General features: G+C 46.6%; 1 protein-coding gene across 1 annotated transcript in view; it reads left to right on the top strand.

Moving 5' to 3' along the window:
• The window catches only part of LOC147659186 (homeobox protein EMX1), a 55,690-nt gene extending 36,973 nt beyond the window's left edge, over positions 1–18,717 (top strand). Inside the window, exon 3 of the mRNA XM_086951915.1 lies at positions 18,054–18,717. Coding sequence (XP_086808041.1) covers positions 18,054–18,221 — 168 coding nt within the window. The 3' untranslated portion in view covers positions 18,222–18,717. The remainder of the gene's footprint in view (positions 1–18,053) is intronic.
• Positions 18,718–19,006: the final 289 nt, after the last annotated feature.

Here is a 19,006-nt window from a genome sequence, read left to right as displayed (position 1 = left end):
CTATTGCATTGCAAATGGTAGGCATCACGGACAACGGGAGGGAGGGTGGGGGGTAAAGAAGGCACGACAATGGGAGGAAGGCCGGTGTTGTAAAGAAGGCACCAAAGCACATTGTGCCTGCAGTAAGAGAAACTGGATAAAGAAAATAGTGCTCACAGTCTAAATAAAACGTACCGTGTAACAACCAAAGTAAAGGGGCCAGTCGCCATGGGAGGTGACAAATGAAGAGGAGGGACTAGCAAGCCTATTTATGAATCAGAATCCAGCATTTAGGATGGACAGTGACACAAGCCAACGGCAAATATGAGCGGAGAGTGGGTGGGGCTTCAATTCCCTACTCCACTACAACAAGTCTCGCAGACTCTAGGCTCAACCTAAAAAGGGCCTCACAAAAAGCAACTAAGTCAGGCGGCATGAAATCCTGAAAGTCAGTATTTCACTTAACACCAAATTCTTTAAAAAAAAGGTTCCAACCGCTAATACAAGCACCTGCACATTTTAGAAACAGTACAATGTACACAGTACCTTTGCATGTGTGTGGCACATCAACAAAACAGATAAAGAAAAAAACACACCTAATAACTTTGTCAGTGTTTGTTTTTATTCTTTCCTGGTAAGCACTACGCAGAGAGTGACCTTTTATTGCACATGTTGACACCCACATGTGTACTTTGAAGACATCCCACATGCCAAGCTGGCATGTTATAAACCCGACCTTACGTTTATGACTCGTTCATGCTTATAGGAGCTGTAGTTGCAGAACACCCACTAATCCCTCTGGTGTGTCTTGGCGCTTTTCATGTTTTGTGCATTTACCCCACAGACTTGGCATTGATTGTGTTGATGTCACAGAATGAGATGTGGGTGGATGCTGCTGGCATCCAGACCTGGTAGCTGCTGATAACACAAATACCTCTACAGCAGGTGTAGTTACCTACTGGCTTCCCCGCCTTGGGGCCGGGGGATCTTGTTGATGTGGCATCAGCTTACTACAATCCCATTGGCTACTGTAAAGAAGCTTTGCACATGTACTGCAGAAGGCACAGGGTTGCAGTGGCAGTCAGGGTTGAAACATTATGCACCAAGACATCTCCATCAACACACACTGCACCTGGTGCACTGCTGTGGTAATATGTACAGATTCTCAGAGACAGGTATTTACTCATAACATGGCAGCAAGGGAAGGGGCCCAAAATCTCTTTGAAAACCAGAAACTATAGATTGTAAGCCTCATGCCAACCCTGCTTAATAGCTCTCCACTCCTCCTTTGGCCTGTTTTCACTAGAAGTGGCACTAGGCGCTTCGTCAATTATTAAAATCAATAAAAGTAGTTTTTTTCTGGTTTAGTTTGTGTGTAGCGAGAGATATGCTGACATTAATGAATGTTACAAGCCACTGGGTAAAATATACTTATGCGTTTCACTACCTACTGCAAAACCGAACGCTGGGTCAATTTAGCCACAAAGCACCATTTAGTGGCCAAAGTGCAACATGTTTGACACCCTGTGAAAAAAGTACAATATAAAAGTAAATTTTTCCATCTTCGCCCCATATCGCCCCATATCTGAAAACCCTATATAGTACACAGATTAGTGACAACAGAACACTTGTCTGACACCAGTGCTTTCCCTAATAAAAGAATAAAGGCTAAAAACACTTTAAGACCAGCTGACTGCGGACAATCCATGTTAGTAATACAGCATATTAACTGGAATTTAGAATTCTTTGTGCAGGTTCTTGATATAACATGTCAGCCCCCGGGGCCAGGAAGGAAGTGTGATTTACAGAAACAAGGCACAGATATAACAGAGAGACAACCGAGGAAGATGAGGACAGAAATTAAATCTGGCTCACCTCTTGATCCCTGCCCTCATTTTATTTTTAGACAGCTTATATCGATTTTAACTCCTGCCATCACGCAACTTTTTAACAAGTCTCTGGAAACAGCGGTGTTGCCGGAGATATGGAAACAAGCTATAGTTATTCCACTGCTAAAAAAAGCGGGTTCGAGTGTAACAAACCCAGCTAGCTATAGACCTATATCCCAACTCCCCTATCTCTCGAAAGTGCTGGAGAAATTGATAAATCGACAATTGTCTAAATACCTAGAGGATAACAACTTACTGGACCCAACTCAAACAGGGTTCAGAGCTACTAACAGCACAGAAGCTACTCTACTGGCTGTTACTGATAGCATTGGAAATTCTCTGGACCAGGGTGAAGCTCTGGCTCTGATCCTGTTAGACCTGTCGGCGGCGTTCGACACGGTCTCCCATCATCTTCTATTAGAGAACTTCTTAGAAAAAGGGATAAAAGGGAAAGCGCTTGAATGGATTGGTTCATTTTTGCAGAACAGAACGCAAGTGGTACAAGTGGGAGCCTTCCTATCCAAACCCAAGCAACTTAAATGCGGTGTTCCGCAGGGAGCATCCCTCAGCCCCACTCTGTTCAATGCCTATGTATCACCTTTGGCACAAATTGGAGCACGGTGGGGTCTGGGGGTATGCTCCTATGCGGATGATAAGCAACTTATAATTAGGCTTGGGAAGGGGCAAGCATACAGCAAACCGAGGCTCAATAATTGTCTAACAGAAATGGCCAAATGGATGGCAGATCACTGCCTCAAACTAAATGCGGGCAAAACCGAGATTTTATTGTTCGGCGAGACAAAACACATATGGGACAACTCTTGGTGGCCCAACACGCTGGGTGATGCCCCGGCACTCAAGCACTCGGCCAAAAATGTAGGCATTACAATTGAGGACACACTATCCATGCAGGCCCATATTCGAGCCCTGTGTGGGAAAAGTTTTGCCACACTAAAACTCCTAAGAAGACTCTTTGCATGGAACCCCTTGGAAAGTAAGAAATCAGTCACACAGGCCCTATTAGTTAGCAGGCTGGATTATGGGAACGCACTTTTTGCAGGCATGCCAGACTACCTATTTCAACGACTGCAGGTAGTGCAGAATGCTGCAGCTAAACTAGTATGCAGGAAGGGCAAATACAGCTCCGCCAAAGAATGCTTAAAACAACTGCACTGGCTGCCCATTCGCCAAAGAGCCCGTTTCAAGCTTTTGGGCCATACACATAAGACACTCAATAATAAAGGACCCACTATCCTTCAGAATAGGTTACACTTCTACCTTCCTGTCAGACCTCTACGATCACAACATCTCGCTCTTGCCACAACAAAGAAAATAAAAAAGAATAAAGCAGGAGGACGCACCTTTTCTTACTTGGCGGCACGTCATTGGAATGAACTTCCAGTGGAATTTAGATTAACTACTAACTATAATCTCTTCAGGAAGAAACTTAAAACACACCTTTTTCCCAAAGACCGACCCACGACAATTGGCTAATCCAGCTTTAATCTGTTACTAGAGTCCTTAGCGCCGTGACATCCCTTGGGATAAATGTTGCGCTTTATAAATAAATAAATAAATAAATCAAGGCCGTCAAAAAGATGGAGTTATCTTTGTAGTGCAAGGTTTGATACAACCATATACAGGAGGTTGGATACAGATGACAAGGTCCCTTTAGAGCAGGGATTGGTGCGGCCTGTCAGATCTGTGTCAGTGCAGCAGCATTCCATACACTTGGAGCATTCCTAGAGTGCGTCAACGTGGCAGACATGTTGGATCTGGGGATGTCCAGAGAAGAGCTTGGCTTCTTAAAGTTCTGTTTCTACCAGAGAGTTGGAGTTTTTGAGAGAAGTATTCAGTTCATTAAAATAAATCACTCTGTATATGATTCTTGCAGTTGGCCTAAGGGCTAAAGCTACCGACTTTGGAGTTGGGGAACAGGGTTTGAGTTTCGGTGGTGGCTCAAAATCCTGTGATTCTGGGAAAACCAGATAATCCCACTGTGCCTATCAAAAAAGGAATGTGAATGTGTGTAACGTAACTGATGCTACCTTCAGGGCGAGTTAACGCTATATAAAGCTGCAAAAAGATGATATATTTTAAAAAGCATCTGTCCAAGTGAAGAGAGGGCCAGTGTGAGGCTCTGGGATCTTGTTGCATTTGCCACTGTTTTCTGAGTGGGTGACTGATATAAGGGGAGCTCGGAGAGTTTTAGGCCACCCAGTAAGCAGAGCATGTCACTAGAGGACTAAAATCAGCATAAAGTCTTATTTTTGGAGTATAGGTTTGAGTCTTTGAAGATGCTTTAGTTAGAATCTGAAAAGCGAAGTGTTCTTGCCCATGTGACGTGTAGATCAAGCCGACTTGTTTGTGAAACTTGACACAGCTGTGATTGTCTTCGGTGTAAGTTACAAGTCCTTAAGTTGGTTCGACCCTTCTTCTGGAAGTTCCTGTTCTTTTTTTGGGGAAAAAAGGAGTAATTCAGGGGCATATTACCAAGCCCGCGAGAAATGCGTTAGCGACTTTTTAAAGTAGCTAACGCATTTTTTTTCACATCGCACTATTACCAATATGTCTCTAAACTGAGTTAGAGATGTATTCTTGACGTTATCTATCGCCCCGCACTGGGGGCGATAGATAACGCTAATGGGATGCAGGGTGGGCGTTCCCACGTCCAACTACATGTAAAATGTGGTTGGAGGTGTTAACACCCTATTATCAAGGCAGGTGTTGGGAGAAGGAGACCTGCGATAAATGAGTGGATCATAAAGCTGAATCCACCCCCCATATTATCAGGCACACATTAGCGCGTGAAAACAACGCTTGTTTTCATGCGCTAATGTTCCATATCGCCGACTATCGCCGGATTTCATTTTGCCTACGTGATGCGCGTTGATAATTACGCGCTATCATGGCGAAAAAATCCGGCGATAGCCGGCGATATGGATATGTGCACATCTTGTTAATATGCCCCTCTGTTTTTTGAGGGTTTAGGTTTAGTTTTCGAACATCCAGATCTGTGTATCCGAAAGGGAGAAGGTAAGCGCCTGGAGCCTTCCGCAGCATCGATTGTGAGGTAAATGTTGCATGTTGCAGGAAAGAGATGCCATGTTGTGTTAGCACATCACCTTGTGGCTCCATATAGAGACTGGAGGGCAGGGTTCGGCAATGGAGCCCTGATGGCACAGGTATTTGCCCTGTTAATGGCTCCTTGTATTGCATCGTAGACATGCATCGCTGATGTTGGTGGACAAATTCATCAGTGTTTTGTGGCACCCTTGCACCACGCAGGGCGATGCAAAATCTAGGCTCAGATTTCTGGTTGCCCAGTGTGAAGGACTTCGTGAGTGAGACAAGCAACAAGCTTCAATCGGGAGCCAGCTCAGCTCAGGCGCCGTGTGGCACTAACCCACTGGTGGCACACCAGTCAGTCCTTTCAAACTCCTTTCTGATTGCCCTTCATCAGTACACAGCTGGACTGAACCATTTTACAGATTAAATGGGTGTGCGTCCCTCTGGCACATTTCATTGTCTATTCTATCATACGCCCACTCTTGCGCTCATCGTACGGTAGCCCAAAATCAGCCCAAATCCAGTGTAACTAAGCCGAGACCTCCGCCCTCTTCCTCCGCAGCCTCATATTGAATCATATACATCTGATCTGGGAAGTAAAAAAACTGAACATTAAATATGCAGAGTTTGCATTTTCACATCGCGAGGAATTGGGCCAAATGAGAGCTGGCGCTTCACGCTGCATATCTCGAAATCCGTCAGCGTGTGTAATTGCCATCACACCATCTTCTCACCCAATGAATTCTGCTTAAATATGTTTTCTTTGCTGATACATTAAAATGCATTTAATTTCTCTGCAGCAGCTTCAGACATTTTCTGTGCAAAATGAGTATTTATTTTTTTATAACAAATTTTATTAGGTTCTTTTGCAATATCTAGGCCAGGGAGATGTACTTTTAGTATGTATCAATAACCATATTTCTGATATATAACAACACCTACCAAACACGTAGGTCACATAAACGAAAAGCTTACAGACAGGTTCCAGTCAAAATTAGTATTTTAAAGGTATTTTAGCTTGATCTCTCATGTTTTTCAAGAGTTTACTCTGGAGCAAATTCGGAAGTTCAGCAAATTTATCAGAATACCAGGATTTGTTCCTTGTCTCTTGGAAATTCCACGGCATCTTTCAGAGGGGTCCAGTGTGGTCCATTAGGCTAGAACCGTTCCAGGGCTCCAGGCCGACGATTGATTATGTAAATGAAGCCTATTTAAATTTCCAGTATGTAAATTTATCTCGCTTGGATATCCTGAAGAAGCGGTATGGCTCCGGGTTACTGGTCCAACATTGATACATATGTTTGAGATTCACTGGCCAGTGGCACAGTGGTTCTAGCTCAGATCTCAGCAAAGTGACCTATCACCTTTCATTCTGCGTAGGTGGAACAATCGACTCTAGCCCAGGTCACGCTTTTTTCGTTCTTGACTGTGGTAAGATCGCCACCCTGGAGAGACCGTCTCCACGCGCCCTCTGACAGGTCTCAAGCCGGCAAGCCTTTCTAGGAAGATGTAAAAGTCATTCCTATTGGCTGTCTAGGCAGGGGTGCGTAACGTTGGTCAAGTAGGGCGGGAACTTAAGGACATCCATAGAACACACATTGACATACAATTGATCTAAATTGTAATCATCTACCTTGCCAGTGACTAGTGTGAAAATCTGGCCCGGATCCGGCGGTCCTGTCCCTACACCGGACACCCCTACTTTAAAGAAATGGACGTGTCTCTTCGCAGTCGGCACGGGGGGGACAGATCTCATTCCTTGGTTCTGTTGAGGACATGTATGTCAGCAAGCATGGACAGGAGCGATGGACATGCTGCAGCTGTTGGACAGGAGCGATAGACATTTATTTTGTGTTTTACATAGCACAAACATGACCCTGAGTAGGCTGTCAGATCGCTTTACATTTTCATTTCCAAAACAGTTATGTTACCAAGTCATCAGTTGTTGTACAATGATTTAGAGCAAAAACATTAAGATTAATATACAAATATACAAACCACAAAAGGTTAATGTTCAAAGAAAGGTAGCGTGTTACTGATCCGGAAGGATCCATGATGCTGGCGAGTCTGTTGAGGTTCTGGGAGGTATTTACTCATATAAAAGGATTTTGCTTCGTTTTTGAATGCAGAGATGGACGGGATTTTTCTAATGTTGGGAGGAAGAGCGTTCCAGATTCTTGGAGCTGCAACAGAGAACGCTCGGTCAAAAGTTCTTTTCTTACGAAAACGGGCCGGTTTCAGTAGTAGATCCCCATGGCTCCTGGAGACACGGCATCCTCCTGGTAGAGTGATTTTCTGGGCTAGGTACACAGGTGTTTGGAAATGTCCCGCCTTGTGAGTGATGCATGCCAACTTAAAATGTACTCTTGCTTCGTAGGGCAGCCAGTTGAGAGCTTTCAAATGAGGGGTGATGTGGTCGAATTTTTTGGATCCAGTTATAAGTCTTGTGGCTGCATTAAGACAAGCTTTCAGTGGGGCTGTTGAGATCTTGAAAAGACTGGCCAGAGTTGGGCAACCGTGCTCGATCCTTGATATGACAAGTGCCTGGACTGCTGTTTTCAGGCCTGACTTGTTTAAGAATGGTTTCAGTTTTCTGAGGTAGCTTAAATGGAATTAGGCGTTGTTTGCCATGGTGTTAATATGCGATAGCATGTTCAAGTTTTTATCCAGAATAATTCCCAAAGATTTAGTGGAATCAACAATCTTTGGAGTATAGTTTAATGCCGTGATCAGATTGGTCCACTCTATAATGTTCGTGGAGCTTTTATGCGAGGAGATCAGCAGGAATTCGGTTTTATGTGGGTTAAGCTTCAGATGGTTACTGGTTAGCCAATGATTGGTTCTCTTTAGTGCCTGGTTCATGATACCTATCTCTTCTGTCGACGTGACTTTGATGTACAGCTGAGTGTCATCAGCGTACAGTGGAAAGAAATGTTTGCTCGTTGTAGTGTTTCCGTGAGTGGTTCTACTTACAGATTAAATAATACCCGGGATAGAGTGGAGCCCTGGGGAGCTCCAATTGGATTTCTGGATGAAACTGATAACATTTGGTTGACTATGAATTTTTGTGATCTTTTTTCTAGGAAAGAGCTGAACCATTTTAGAACTGTACCCTCTACTCCCATTCTATTTTTCATGCAATCTAGTATTTTGACATGCTGCAGCTGGTGGACAGGAGCAAGGGACATGCTGCAGCTGGTGGACAACAGCAATGGACATGCTGCAGCTGGGGGACAGGAGCAATGGACATGCCTTTCTAGGAAGATGTAAAAGTCATTCCTATTGGCTGTCTAGGCAGGGGTGCGTAACGTTGGTCAAGTAGGGCGGGAACTTAAGGACATCCATAGAACACACATTGACATACAATTGATCTAAATTGTAATCATCTACCTTGCCAGTGACTAGTGTGAAAATCTGGCCCGGATCCGGCGGTCCTGTCCCTACACCGGACACCCCTACTTTAAAGAAATGGACGTGTCTCTTCGCAGTCGGCACGGGGGGGGACAGATCTCATTCCTTGGTTCTGTTGAGGACATGTATGTCAGCAAGCATGGACAGGAGCGATGGACATGCTGCAGCTGTTGGACAGGAGCGATAGACATTTATTTTGTGTTTTACATAGCACAAACATGACCCTGAGTAGGCTGTCAGATCGCTTTACATTTTCATTTCCAAAACAGTTATGTTACCAAGTCATCAGTTGTTGTACAATGATTTAGAGCAAAAACATTAAGATTAATATACAAATATACAAACCACAAAAGGTTAATGTTCAAAGAAAGGTAGCGTGTTACTGATCCGGAAGGATCCATGATGCTGGCGAGTCTGTTGAGGTTCTGGGAGGTATTTACTCATATAAAAGGATTTTGCTTCGTTTTTGAATGCAGAGATGGACGGGATTTTTCTAATGTTGGGAGGAAGAGCGTTCCAGATTCTTGGAGCTGCAACAGAGAACGCTCGGTCAAAAGTTATTTTCTTACGAAAACGGGCCGGTTTCAGTAGTAGATCCCCATGGCTCCTGGAGACACGGCATCCTCCTGGTAGAGTGATTTTCTGGGCTAGGTACACAGGTGTTTGGAAATGTCCCGCCTTGTGAGTGATGCATGCCAACTTAAAATGTACTCTTGCTTCGTAGGGCAGCCAGTTGAGAGCTTTCAAATGAGGGGTGATGTGGTCGAATTTTTTGGATCCAGTTATAAGTCTTGTGGCTGCATTAAGACAAGCTTTCAGTGGGGCTGTTGAGATCTTGAAAAGACTGGCCAGAGTTGGGCAACCGTGCTCGATCCTTGATATGACAAGTGCCTGGACTGCTGTTTTCAGGCCTGACTTGTTTAAGAATGGTTTCAGTTTTCTGAGGTAGCTTAAATGGAATTAGGCGTTGTTTGCCATGGTGTTAATATGCGATAGCATGTTCAAGTTTTTATCCAGAATAATTCCCAAAGATTTAGTGGAATCAACAATCTTTGGAGTATAGTTTAATGCCGTGATCAGATTGGTCCACTCTATAATGTTCGTGGAGCTTTTATGCGAGGAGATCAGCAGGAATTCGGTTTTATGTGGGTTAAGCTTCAGATGGTTACTGGTTAGCCAATGATTGGTTCTCTTTAGTGCCTGGTTCATGATACCTATCTCTTCTGTCGACGTGACTTTGATGTACAGCTGAGTGTCATCAGCGTACAGTGGAAAGAAATGTTTGCTCGTTGTAGTGTTTCCGTGAGTGGTTCTACTTACAGATTAAATAATACCCGGGATAGAGTGGAGCCCTGGGGAGCTCCAATTGGATTTCTGGATGAAACTGATAACATTTGGTTGACTATGAATTTTTGTGATCTTTTTTCTAGGAAAGAGCTGAACCATTTTAGAACTGTACCCTCTACTCCCATTCTATTTTTCATGCAATCTAGTATTTTGACATGCTGCAGCTGGTGGACAGGAGCAAGGGACATGCTGCAGCTGGTGGACAACAGCAATGGACATGCTGCAGCTGGGGGACAGGAGCAATGGACATGCTGCAGCTGGGGGACAGGAGCGATGGACATGCTACAGCTGGTGGACAGGAGCGATGGACATGCTGCAGCTGGGGGAGAGGAGCGATGGACATGCTGCAGTTGGGGACAGGAGCAACGGACATGTTCCAGCTGGTGGACAGGAGTGATTGACATGCTGCAGCTGGTAGACAGGAGCGATGGACATGCTGCAGCTGGGGGACAGGAGCAATGGACATGTTCCATCTGGTGGACAGGAGCGATGGACATGCTGCAGCTGGTGGACAGGAGCAATGAACATGCTGCAGCTGGGGGACAGGAGCGATGGACATGCTTCAGCTGATGGACAGGAGCGATGGACATGCTGCAGCGGGGGGACAGGAGCAATGGACATGTTCCAGCTGGTAGACAGGAGCGATGGACATGCTGCAGCTGGTGGACAGGAGCGATGAACATGCTGCAGCTGGGGGACAGGAGCGATGGACATGCTGCAACTGGTGGACAGGAGCGATGGACATACTGCAGCTGGGGGACAGGAGCGATGGACATGCTGAAGTTGGGGGACAGGAGCGATGGACATTCCCCAGCTGGGGGACAGGAGCGGACAGGAGCGATGGACATGCTCCAGCTCTTGGACAGACGCAATGGACATGCCCCAGCTGGTGGACAAGAGCAATGGACATGCCCCAGCTGGGGGACAGGAGCAATGACATGCCCCAGCTGTTGGACAGGAGCAGTGGACATGCCCCAGCAGGGGAACAGGAGCAATTGACATGCCCCAGCTGGTAGACAGGAGCAATGTAAATGCCCCAGATGGTGGACAGGAGCGATGGACATGCCCCAGCTGCGGGACAAGAGCGATGGGCATGCTCCCGCTGTTGGACGGGAGCGATGGACATGCTGCAGCTGGGGGACAGGAGCGATGGACATGCCTCAGCTGTTGGATAGGAGCAATGGACATGCCCCAGCTGGTGGACAGGAGCGATGGACATGCTGCAGCTGGGGGAGAGGAGCGATGGACATGCTGCAGTTGGGGACAGGAGCAACGGACATGTTCCAGCTGGTGGACAGGAGTGATGGACATGCTGCAGCTGGTAGACAGGAGCGATGGACATGCTGCAGCCGGGGGACAGGAGCAATGGACATGTTCCATCTGGTGGACAGGAGCGATGGACATGCTGCAGCTGGTGAACAGGAGCGATGAACATGCTGCAGCTGGGGGACAGGAGCGATGGACATGCTTCAGCTGATGGACAGGAGCGATGGACATGCTGCAGCGGGGGGACAGGAGCAATGGACATGTTCCAGCTGGTAGACAGGAGCGATGGACATGCTGCAGCTGGTGGACAGGAGCGATGAACATGCTGCAGCTGGGGGACAGCAGCGATGGACATGCTGCAACTGGTGGACAGGAGCGATGGACATACTGCAGCTGGGGGACAGGAGCGATGGACATGCTGAAGTTGGGGGACAGGAGCGATGGACATTCCCCAGCTGGGGGACAGGAGCGGACAGGAGCGATGGACATGCTCCAGCTCTTGGACAGACGCAATGGACATGCCCCAGCTGGTGGACAAGAGCAATGGACATGCCCCAGCTGGGGACAGGAGCAATGACATGCCCCAGCTGTTGGACAGGAGCAGTGGACATGCACCAGCAGGGGAACAGGAGCAATTGACATGCCCCAGCTGGTAGACAGGAGCAATGTAAATGCCCCAGATGGTGGACAGGAGCGATGGACATGCCCCAGCTGGGGGACAAGAGCGATGGGCATGCTCCCGCTGTTGGACGGGAGCGATGGACATGCTGCAGCTGGGGGACAGGAGCGATGGACATGCCTCAGCTGTTGGATAGGAGCAATGGACATGCCCCAGCTGGTGGACAGGAGTGATGGACATGCCCCAGCTGGTGGACAGGAGCGATGGACATGCCCCAGCTGGTGGACAGGAGCGATGGACATGCTGCAGCTGGTGGACAGGAGCAATGGACATTCCCCAGCTAGTGGACAGGAGTAATGGACATGCCCCAGCTGGTGGAAAGGAGCAATGGACATGCCCCAGCTGGGGGACATGAGCAATGGACATGCCCCAGCTGGTGGACAGGAGCAATGGACAGGAGCAATGGACATGCTGCAGCTGGGGGACAGGAGCAATGGACATGCCCCAGCTGGTGGACAGGAGCAATGGGCATGCCCCATCTGGTGGGGAGGAGCAAGGGACATGCCCAAGCTCGGGGACAGGAGCAATGGGCATGCCCCATCTGGTGGGGGCATCAATGATTAATAGGCTCCCAAAGGGAGTCAGCTTGGGTTTATAGGCGGTGGGTGCAGAGAACAAACAAACATATATTTATGTACCATTTCTGCGTGTGTGATTGTACACGTGTTACAATTCCATGTACAAACACGCCCATGCATGTGGGCTCTATTGAGAATATCAGACCTAAGTACGCTTGGAATCTGGGGTACCCCCACAAAAGCTCATTTCTAACTTTTCCTCCTTCACGTTTGTGTTTTAGTCCCACAGAATCATGGGAGTGTTGTTGTCAGTGCAGCAGTGAAACAAGTCACGTGCACAGGTTTGTCAGGGAAGTAATCCAGGGTCTTGTAGCCCCGTGGCAGGTGTGGTGCATGGTGGGTTAGGAGGTGAGACAAGGGGCCCACCCCATAGTTTACAGCGAATAGTAGTTTGTTTTTATATATATTTTTTTATTTTTTTATTTTTAAGAGTTTTATATAGCGCTGGCTAGACCTGGAGGTATCAGAGGTAACATGAGGTTCCACAAAATTACAAGATTACATCAGTTCCATGTACATCAGTTGCTAGACAAACAATTACAAGAGCATAGAAAACGTGATAAGTGAAGTGTAGAGGGGGAGGGGGTAAGGATAATGGGGTGGGAGGGAGATACAGAAGAAAGACGAAGGAAAGTCTGCATAAAGTCCAGCTGGGTAGGTGACGGTCGAGGGGGAAGTCCCAAAACCCATCTCCTCTATAGCTAACAAGTAACTCCACCGGGAATTGGCCAAGTAGCTCGGTCTCAATGGGAAAACATTTAAAGAACATGGAGGGCAAAATAAATGGAGCGTAGAGGGGAGGGTTCAGGGAAGGTGAGAAAGGGAGGATCAGGGAAGAGACAACAAGGAGAGACAAAATGAAGTCTGTCTAAAGGCCGACTGGGTAGGTGACGACCAAGGAGGGAGTCCCCGGCCCATCTCCCCTATAGCTAAACCAGGTAGCTCCATCGGGGGTCGGACAGAATAACTAGATCTCAAATGACGAGGAAAAGGATAAACAGGGAGGGGACTAAGGGCAAGGACAGGTGAGGGCAGAGGTCTGTAGCAGGAAAGTGGAGAGGAGTAGAGCGGGGAGGGGTAGGGGGTAGGTAGTTCGGTAAAAGTTCCCATGGATCTGTTTCGAGTCATTCAAAAAGCAGGTCCGTTCCTTCTCAGGCGCCATCTTGAGGTTAAAACGCCGGGTGAGATTTTCGGCAGTATCCTTGTGTTGCTACGACCGGTTGGAACGGCGGCCACAGTGTCAGATGCTCTAGACCATCTGATGTCCGGAGAGGGTTGAAACAGGCGCCTCGGGAGCACAGTCTATATGGCAGGTGCTAGGAGGCCTCAAACGCACACCAATTATATCAGTGGGGAGAGGGAGGCTGCATCGGGATGTTAGGTAACCATCTTACGGTCAGGCAATGACCCTCTGCAGTGCATCTGACCGGCGCAAGCCAGCATAGGTGGTAGCGGGCGGCTCAAGGGATCCACAGCCTACCTCCCGTTCTCCACTGTGGTATTGTCTATAAATAACCAGTGTTATGTTCCAGCAGGCCCTCACAGAGTTCTGCAGTGGTCTCCATCATTTTGATTGATGTCACTGGCTCCATTTTGGGCAGGCCACCTGACCCTGGCAGACAAGTACACAACTAAGCGCACGTTCACCCACGGGTATCTTGGCGCTGAAAAACAGATGTTTATCGTTACCCAACTCAATATCACTCATTTTATCGACGTCAGCAGGATGAAAGGCTAAGTGGACCCAGCAGGATTTGAACCTGTGACCATAAGGTCGGACACAGGTTGCATTACTCCACTAAGCCACAGGACCCGACCAGCGGCACCCGTGAGGGTGGGCTTCACTTGTGCAGACCACCTTGAAGGCCAGCAGCATCCTCAGGGCATCGCCTGGGGCTTCCTGTGCGTCACGCGCCAGCGCCATCTTGTTCGAGGCCAGGGTCTGCGGGCAGCAGCGTGGAGATCTCTCAGCATCCAGGGGCCCCGCCGCCGGGGGTCCCTTTTATCGCCAGGGCTGCTGACAGAGCAGACCCTTAACCAGGCCTTTGGTGGCATAAACACCTCGCCATGGACGCGGTCCAGCGACAAACAGTAAACAGAGGATGCTTTTCCTGTCCAGGCCTGGGAAAGTGGCCCCGAGGGCAGGTGGCAGCAGGACATGCGGACAGGGACAGCCACACAAACACGCATTGTACCCGACAAAGGAGGGAAGGACCCGCCTGCACGACGCGGCTTCACCTACACATGGCCCGAGGCCTCGAATCGACAGCAGTGACAGCAACAAACAGAGCGCTTTATGGAGCCCGGGAGGCTTCGGAGCGCCTCGTAGCGCCTTCGTCGAAGAATCGTTTTGTACGCAGGAGAGGCTGCCCACCACCCAAACCACTAAAGGGCAGTTTAAAAGAAAATCTGTGGCTTTAAACATAGTTTTTTTGTAAATCTCAAATTCAGTTACTACTGGGAAGCTGAGAGAGCGGCAGGTTTTCAGAAGCAGGCACGAGTGTGAACAGATACAGGTCAGAACTTTGGCCGCTCTACATTCACGGGTGGGATTTTGCAAAAGTGAATTTTCACATGCTGACCTCTTGTCCATACAAGAAGTTATTTCCTTGTGGATAAACATCCATTATGGCACACAATACTGCAGGTCACTTCCTGGATCCACATATTCTTGTTTTGAGAGCAGTCTCCTGAAGTTTTCTTTTGGAGGCGCTGTGAAGTATTCCAGATTCCAGAAGCGCTGTGAAGTGTTCTAGAGGCGCTGTGAAGTATTCTAGATGCGCTGTGAAGTATTCTAGAGGCGTTGTGAAGTGTTCTAGAGGCGCTGTGAAGTATTACAGAAGCGCTATGAAGTATTCGAGAGGCGCTGTGAAGTATTCCAGATTCCAGAAGTGCTGTGAAGTGTTCTAGAGGCGCTGTGAAATATTCTGGAGGCGCTGTGAAGTATTTCAGAAGCGCTGTGAAGTATTATGGAGGCGCTGTGAAGTATTCTAGAGGTGTTGTGAAGTGTTCTAGAGGCGCTGTGAAGAATTCCAGAAGCGCTGTGAAGTATTATGAAGGGGCTGTGAAGTATTCTAGAGGCACTGTGAAGTATTCCAAAAGCGCTGTGAAGCATTCTAGAAGCACTGTGAAGTATTCCAGAAGCGATGAGAAGTATCTAGGGGCACTGTGAAGTATTCCAGAAGCGCTGTGAAGTATTAGAGAAGCGCTGTGAAGCATTCTAGAGGCACTATGAAGTATTCCAGAAGCGATGAGAAGTATTCTAGAGGCGCTGTGAAGTATTCTAGAGGTGCTGTGAAGTATTCTAGAGGCGCTGTGAAGTATTCTAGAGGCGCTGTGAAGTATTCCAGAAGCGATGAGAAGTATTCTTGAGGCACTGTGAAGTATTCAAGAGGCGCTGTGAAGTATTCTACAGACGTAATGAAGTAGTCTAGAGGCGCTGTGAAGTATTCTAGAGGTGCCGTGAAGTATTCCAGATTCCAGAAGTGCCGTGAAGTGTTCTAGAGGCGCTGTGAAGTATTATTTATTTCTTTATTTAACGAGTTTTATATAGCCCTGGCTAGACCCGTGGGTATCAGAGCGCTTTACATTAGGAAACTACAGGTCTGAGTCAGCAAACACCATCATCAGATATATTGGAGATATATTTATGGAAAGTCTCCCATTGCTCTGTTTAGTCCCTCCAAGTGAGAACTGAATATGAGTTTGAATCTGACCTTCAGCTGCGACGCTAAACTATGGCGCGTGGCTCTTGAAAATTAGATTAAGGAAATTCAATTAAGAAGCTTTTGTATCTGACATGAGATCATGGAACAAACGTACTCCTATATTGAAAATGCGTCCATGCCTTCCTAGGTTTAGAAACTAAGGGGTACATGCATCAATGTAAGGAATTGCGATTCCTTAATAGCGATTTTTAAGGAAGGCTTTTTAGGACTCACCATTCCCTATGCATGTAGGAATCACTTGGGGGCATATTTGCAACAGGCAGCGATAATTATCGCTGACCTTGTATACCACATTATTTTCTATCGCTGGAATATTTCGTCAGGCTAGCGTTGTATTAACAACGTTTAGCTCCATGGCGATGAATATTACAGCGATATCACCCTTTTCCATGGAACATCGCTGGTTTTTCAGCGATTTTCCATGTAAAACAGCGATATGCTTGATAATATGACCCTGTGGTCGTATCACATGTTAGGTATGCCTTAGTCAGGAATTAACAGACGTTAAATTCCTACGTTAAGGCATACTTAGCGCGATGAAAATAATCGCTTCCTCGCATTGTAAATATCGCGTAGCTGCCTTGTTAATATGCCCCTAAATACATTTTGGTTCCTAGAATGCCTTCCCTTTCATTCCTATCGGCCTAGAGGCCCATGGGAATGAATGGGAAACCACTCGCAATTTGCGATTACCAAAAAGGTAATCGCAAATAGCGCATCCAATTTAAAGGGTGCTAGGGGGCCAAAAGGCCACCCTGATTCACTCCCAAATCTGGCATGTGTGCACATGTGGCGCATACACATGCCCTTAGGGCATGTGTGTGTGCCACATGGCGCTTAAAAAATGCTAGGGCACTTAGAAAAATGCAATTTCTAGCATTTTCAAAGGAAAGGCAGATTTTCACCAACTTAAAGTTGGTGTTAATTTATGATTCCTTAATGCTAAGTCACAATCGCAGCTTGCTTCTTGCGTTGCATTTAAGGTATCACAAATTGCGATTCCCTAAATGAATTTGCAAAATAGGTAAATCGCAAATTTTGTGATTACCTATTTTGTGATTGGGTTTGGGCTTGATGCATCCCAAATGGCTAGATATCGGTCGCAAAGGGGACGATTCTGCGAATCGGTCCGTTTGCGACCAGTATTTTACTAGATGCATGTGTTCCTATATCTGAAGAAAGTCTCCTTCGATACTAAGCTCCAGTTATGGCCGGTGCTCCAGACCTTTTGTTCAAACGGAATCCCCAGAGGTTGATTTCTGAAGTCAGTTGGTCAGTTTGGCAGTTTTAAAGAGAGTCGCTGCAATTGATGGGTCGACTGCAGCGATTGTGAACCTGGGTTCCGTAGACCCCTGGGAGTCTGCAGCACCACCTCAGGGGGTCTTGTAACTGTTTAGAAAATTAAATAAAATGCACAGATAAATAAAGTGTATATGCATAAAAATATTAAATTGAACATTGAACATTTTTAAACAATCTATAAACGTGAAGGCATTTGATTTGTGGAAGTAGGGGATGTACATCAAATGAGATCTGGTATGGATGGTTAGTGACCTCAATTGAAGCACTGGTATGTGCCAACAAAAATAGATAATTCATTAGTAGCAGAGAAGACCAAGTGATAACCTGGAGTCCAGCATATCGTTTCATCTTTTAGAAATAAAACAACATTTTGAAAAGCTCTAAGTTTGCCATTAAAGTTAAAATTTCGTTTTTCACACAAATTTTTGGGAATCAAATACATTTTTTCATGGTTTGATGTTTACTTAGTTCTGTACTTTTGTATATTGTTTTGAAGATCAAATCATAGAAGCTGCTTAGGTGGGGGTCTCCAGCTTCCAGTTGGTTATTCAGTGGGGGTCCACAGAAGTCAAAGGGTTAAAAACATCTATTTTACTGTATAAAGGAATTGTTTAGTATTTATATATATATAAGCTTAGGCTTCTTACTAATATGATTGAATAATTGGATGTAGAGTTTGTTTATGTGGACTTAATACTCTAATGAACATGTCATCCAATAGTGTATTTGCTGATGTGGGCATCTTCATGCAGCCATGATTGGTCACCTGAAATTCTAACGGGCACCTTCCTTCTCTCTTCTGCAGGTGAAGGTGTGGTTCCAAAACAGGCGGACGAAATACAAGAGGCAAAAACTGGAAGAGGAGGGCCCAGAATCGGAACAGAAGAAGAAGGGCTCCCACCACATCAACAGATGGCGGATGGCCACCAAGCAGCCCAACGGAGAGGACATTGACGTAACCTCCAATGACTAGCCATGGCCAACTCAACACCAAGACATGCTCTACAGCCTTGAAAGAAGGGAGGACTTGGCCCAAATCTTTAGACATTTCAACAGGACACCATTTCTGAGTGTGTTTTGAATGACCTCTTAGTTCCACGTGATGCGGGCACCCTGCTTACCAGCGCAGCAGAGTAAGCCGGCGAATCGGGGAGCAGTGGCCGAAGAGGTCGTTAGCTTGCTGGTGGCTCAGACTCTCCCAATGAAAGAGGACAATATGCGCTGGAGAAGAGAGAGGGGGAGGAGAGGAAGGGACGGACAGGATGGGCCGGACTTATAAGGTCCACCAACAGATAGATGGCCCACCACACCCAACGCCCGCGGGCAACCACACAATAACAATCGGCGACGAGATCAATGTTTTCTTGTTTTATTATTTTAATTTATTCTTTCCTGTCCTAGGTACGGTAGTAATTACAGATGTAGTTAGTGCATTATGTGTGATAATAAAAAAAACATTATCTCTAATTAATCGGGTACATGTTTGCTCTGATTACTGGTTGAACAATTCATATCCATGCCTGGATTGGAACCCCAAGCAATGTGCACAGTCACAGATGCTGGAACAGCATTCACAATGTTTTCTCTAGGAGGCAACACCTGGAAAACCTGCCATCGTATTTTTATTATGGCACAGTGGCATTTTAGAGTAAGTTATTGAATTGGCATTATTGGACATGGGCAAGGAGTAAATGGTGGCATTAAAATGTATAGTTTCTACTTTCACTAAAGAGCGTACTCACGCCAGAGTTGGTATAG

Source organism: Lissotriton vulgaris, unplaced genomic scaffold (genome assembly GCF_964263255.1).
Source record: "Lissotriton vulgaris unplaced genomic scaffold, aLisVul1.2 SCAFFOLD_2590, whole genome shotgun sequence".
Taxonomy (NCBI): domain Eukaryota; kingdom Metazoa; phylum Chordata; class Amphibia; order Caudata; family Salamandridae; genus Lissotriton; species Lissotriton vulgaris.
Note: the sequence above shows the minus strand (reverse complement) of the source record. Positions and strands in the feature narration are given on the sequence as shown.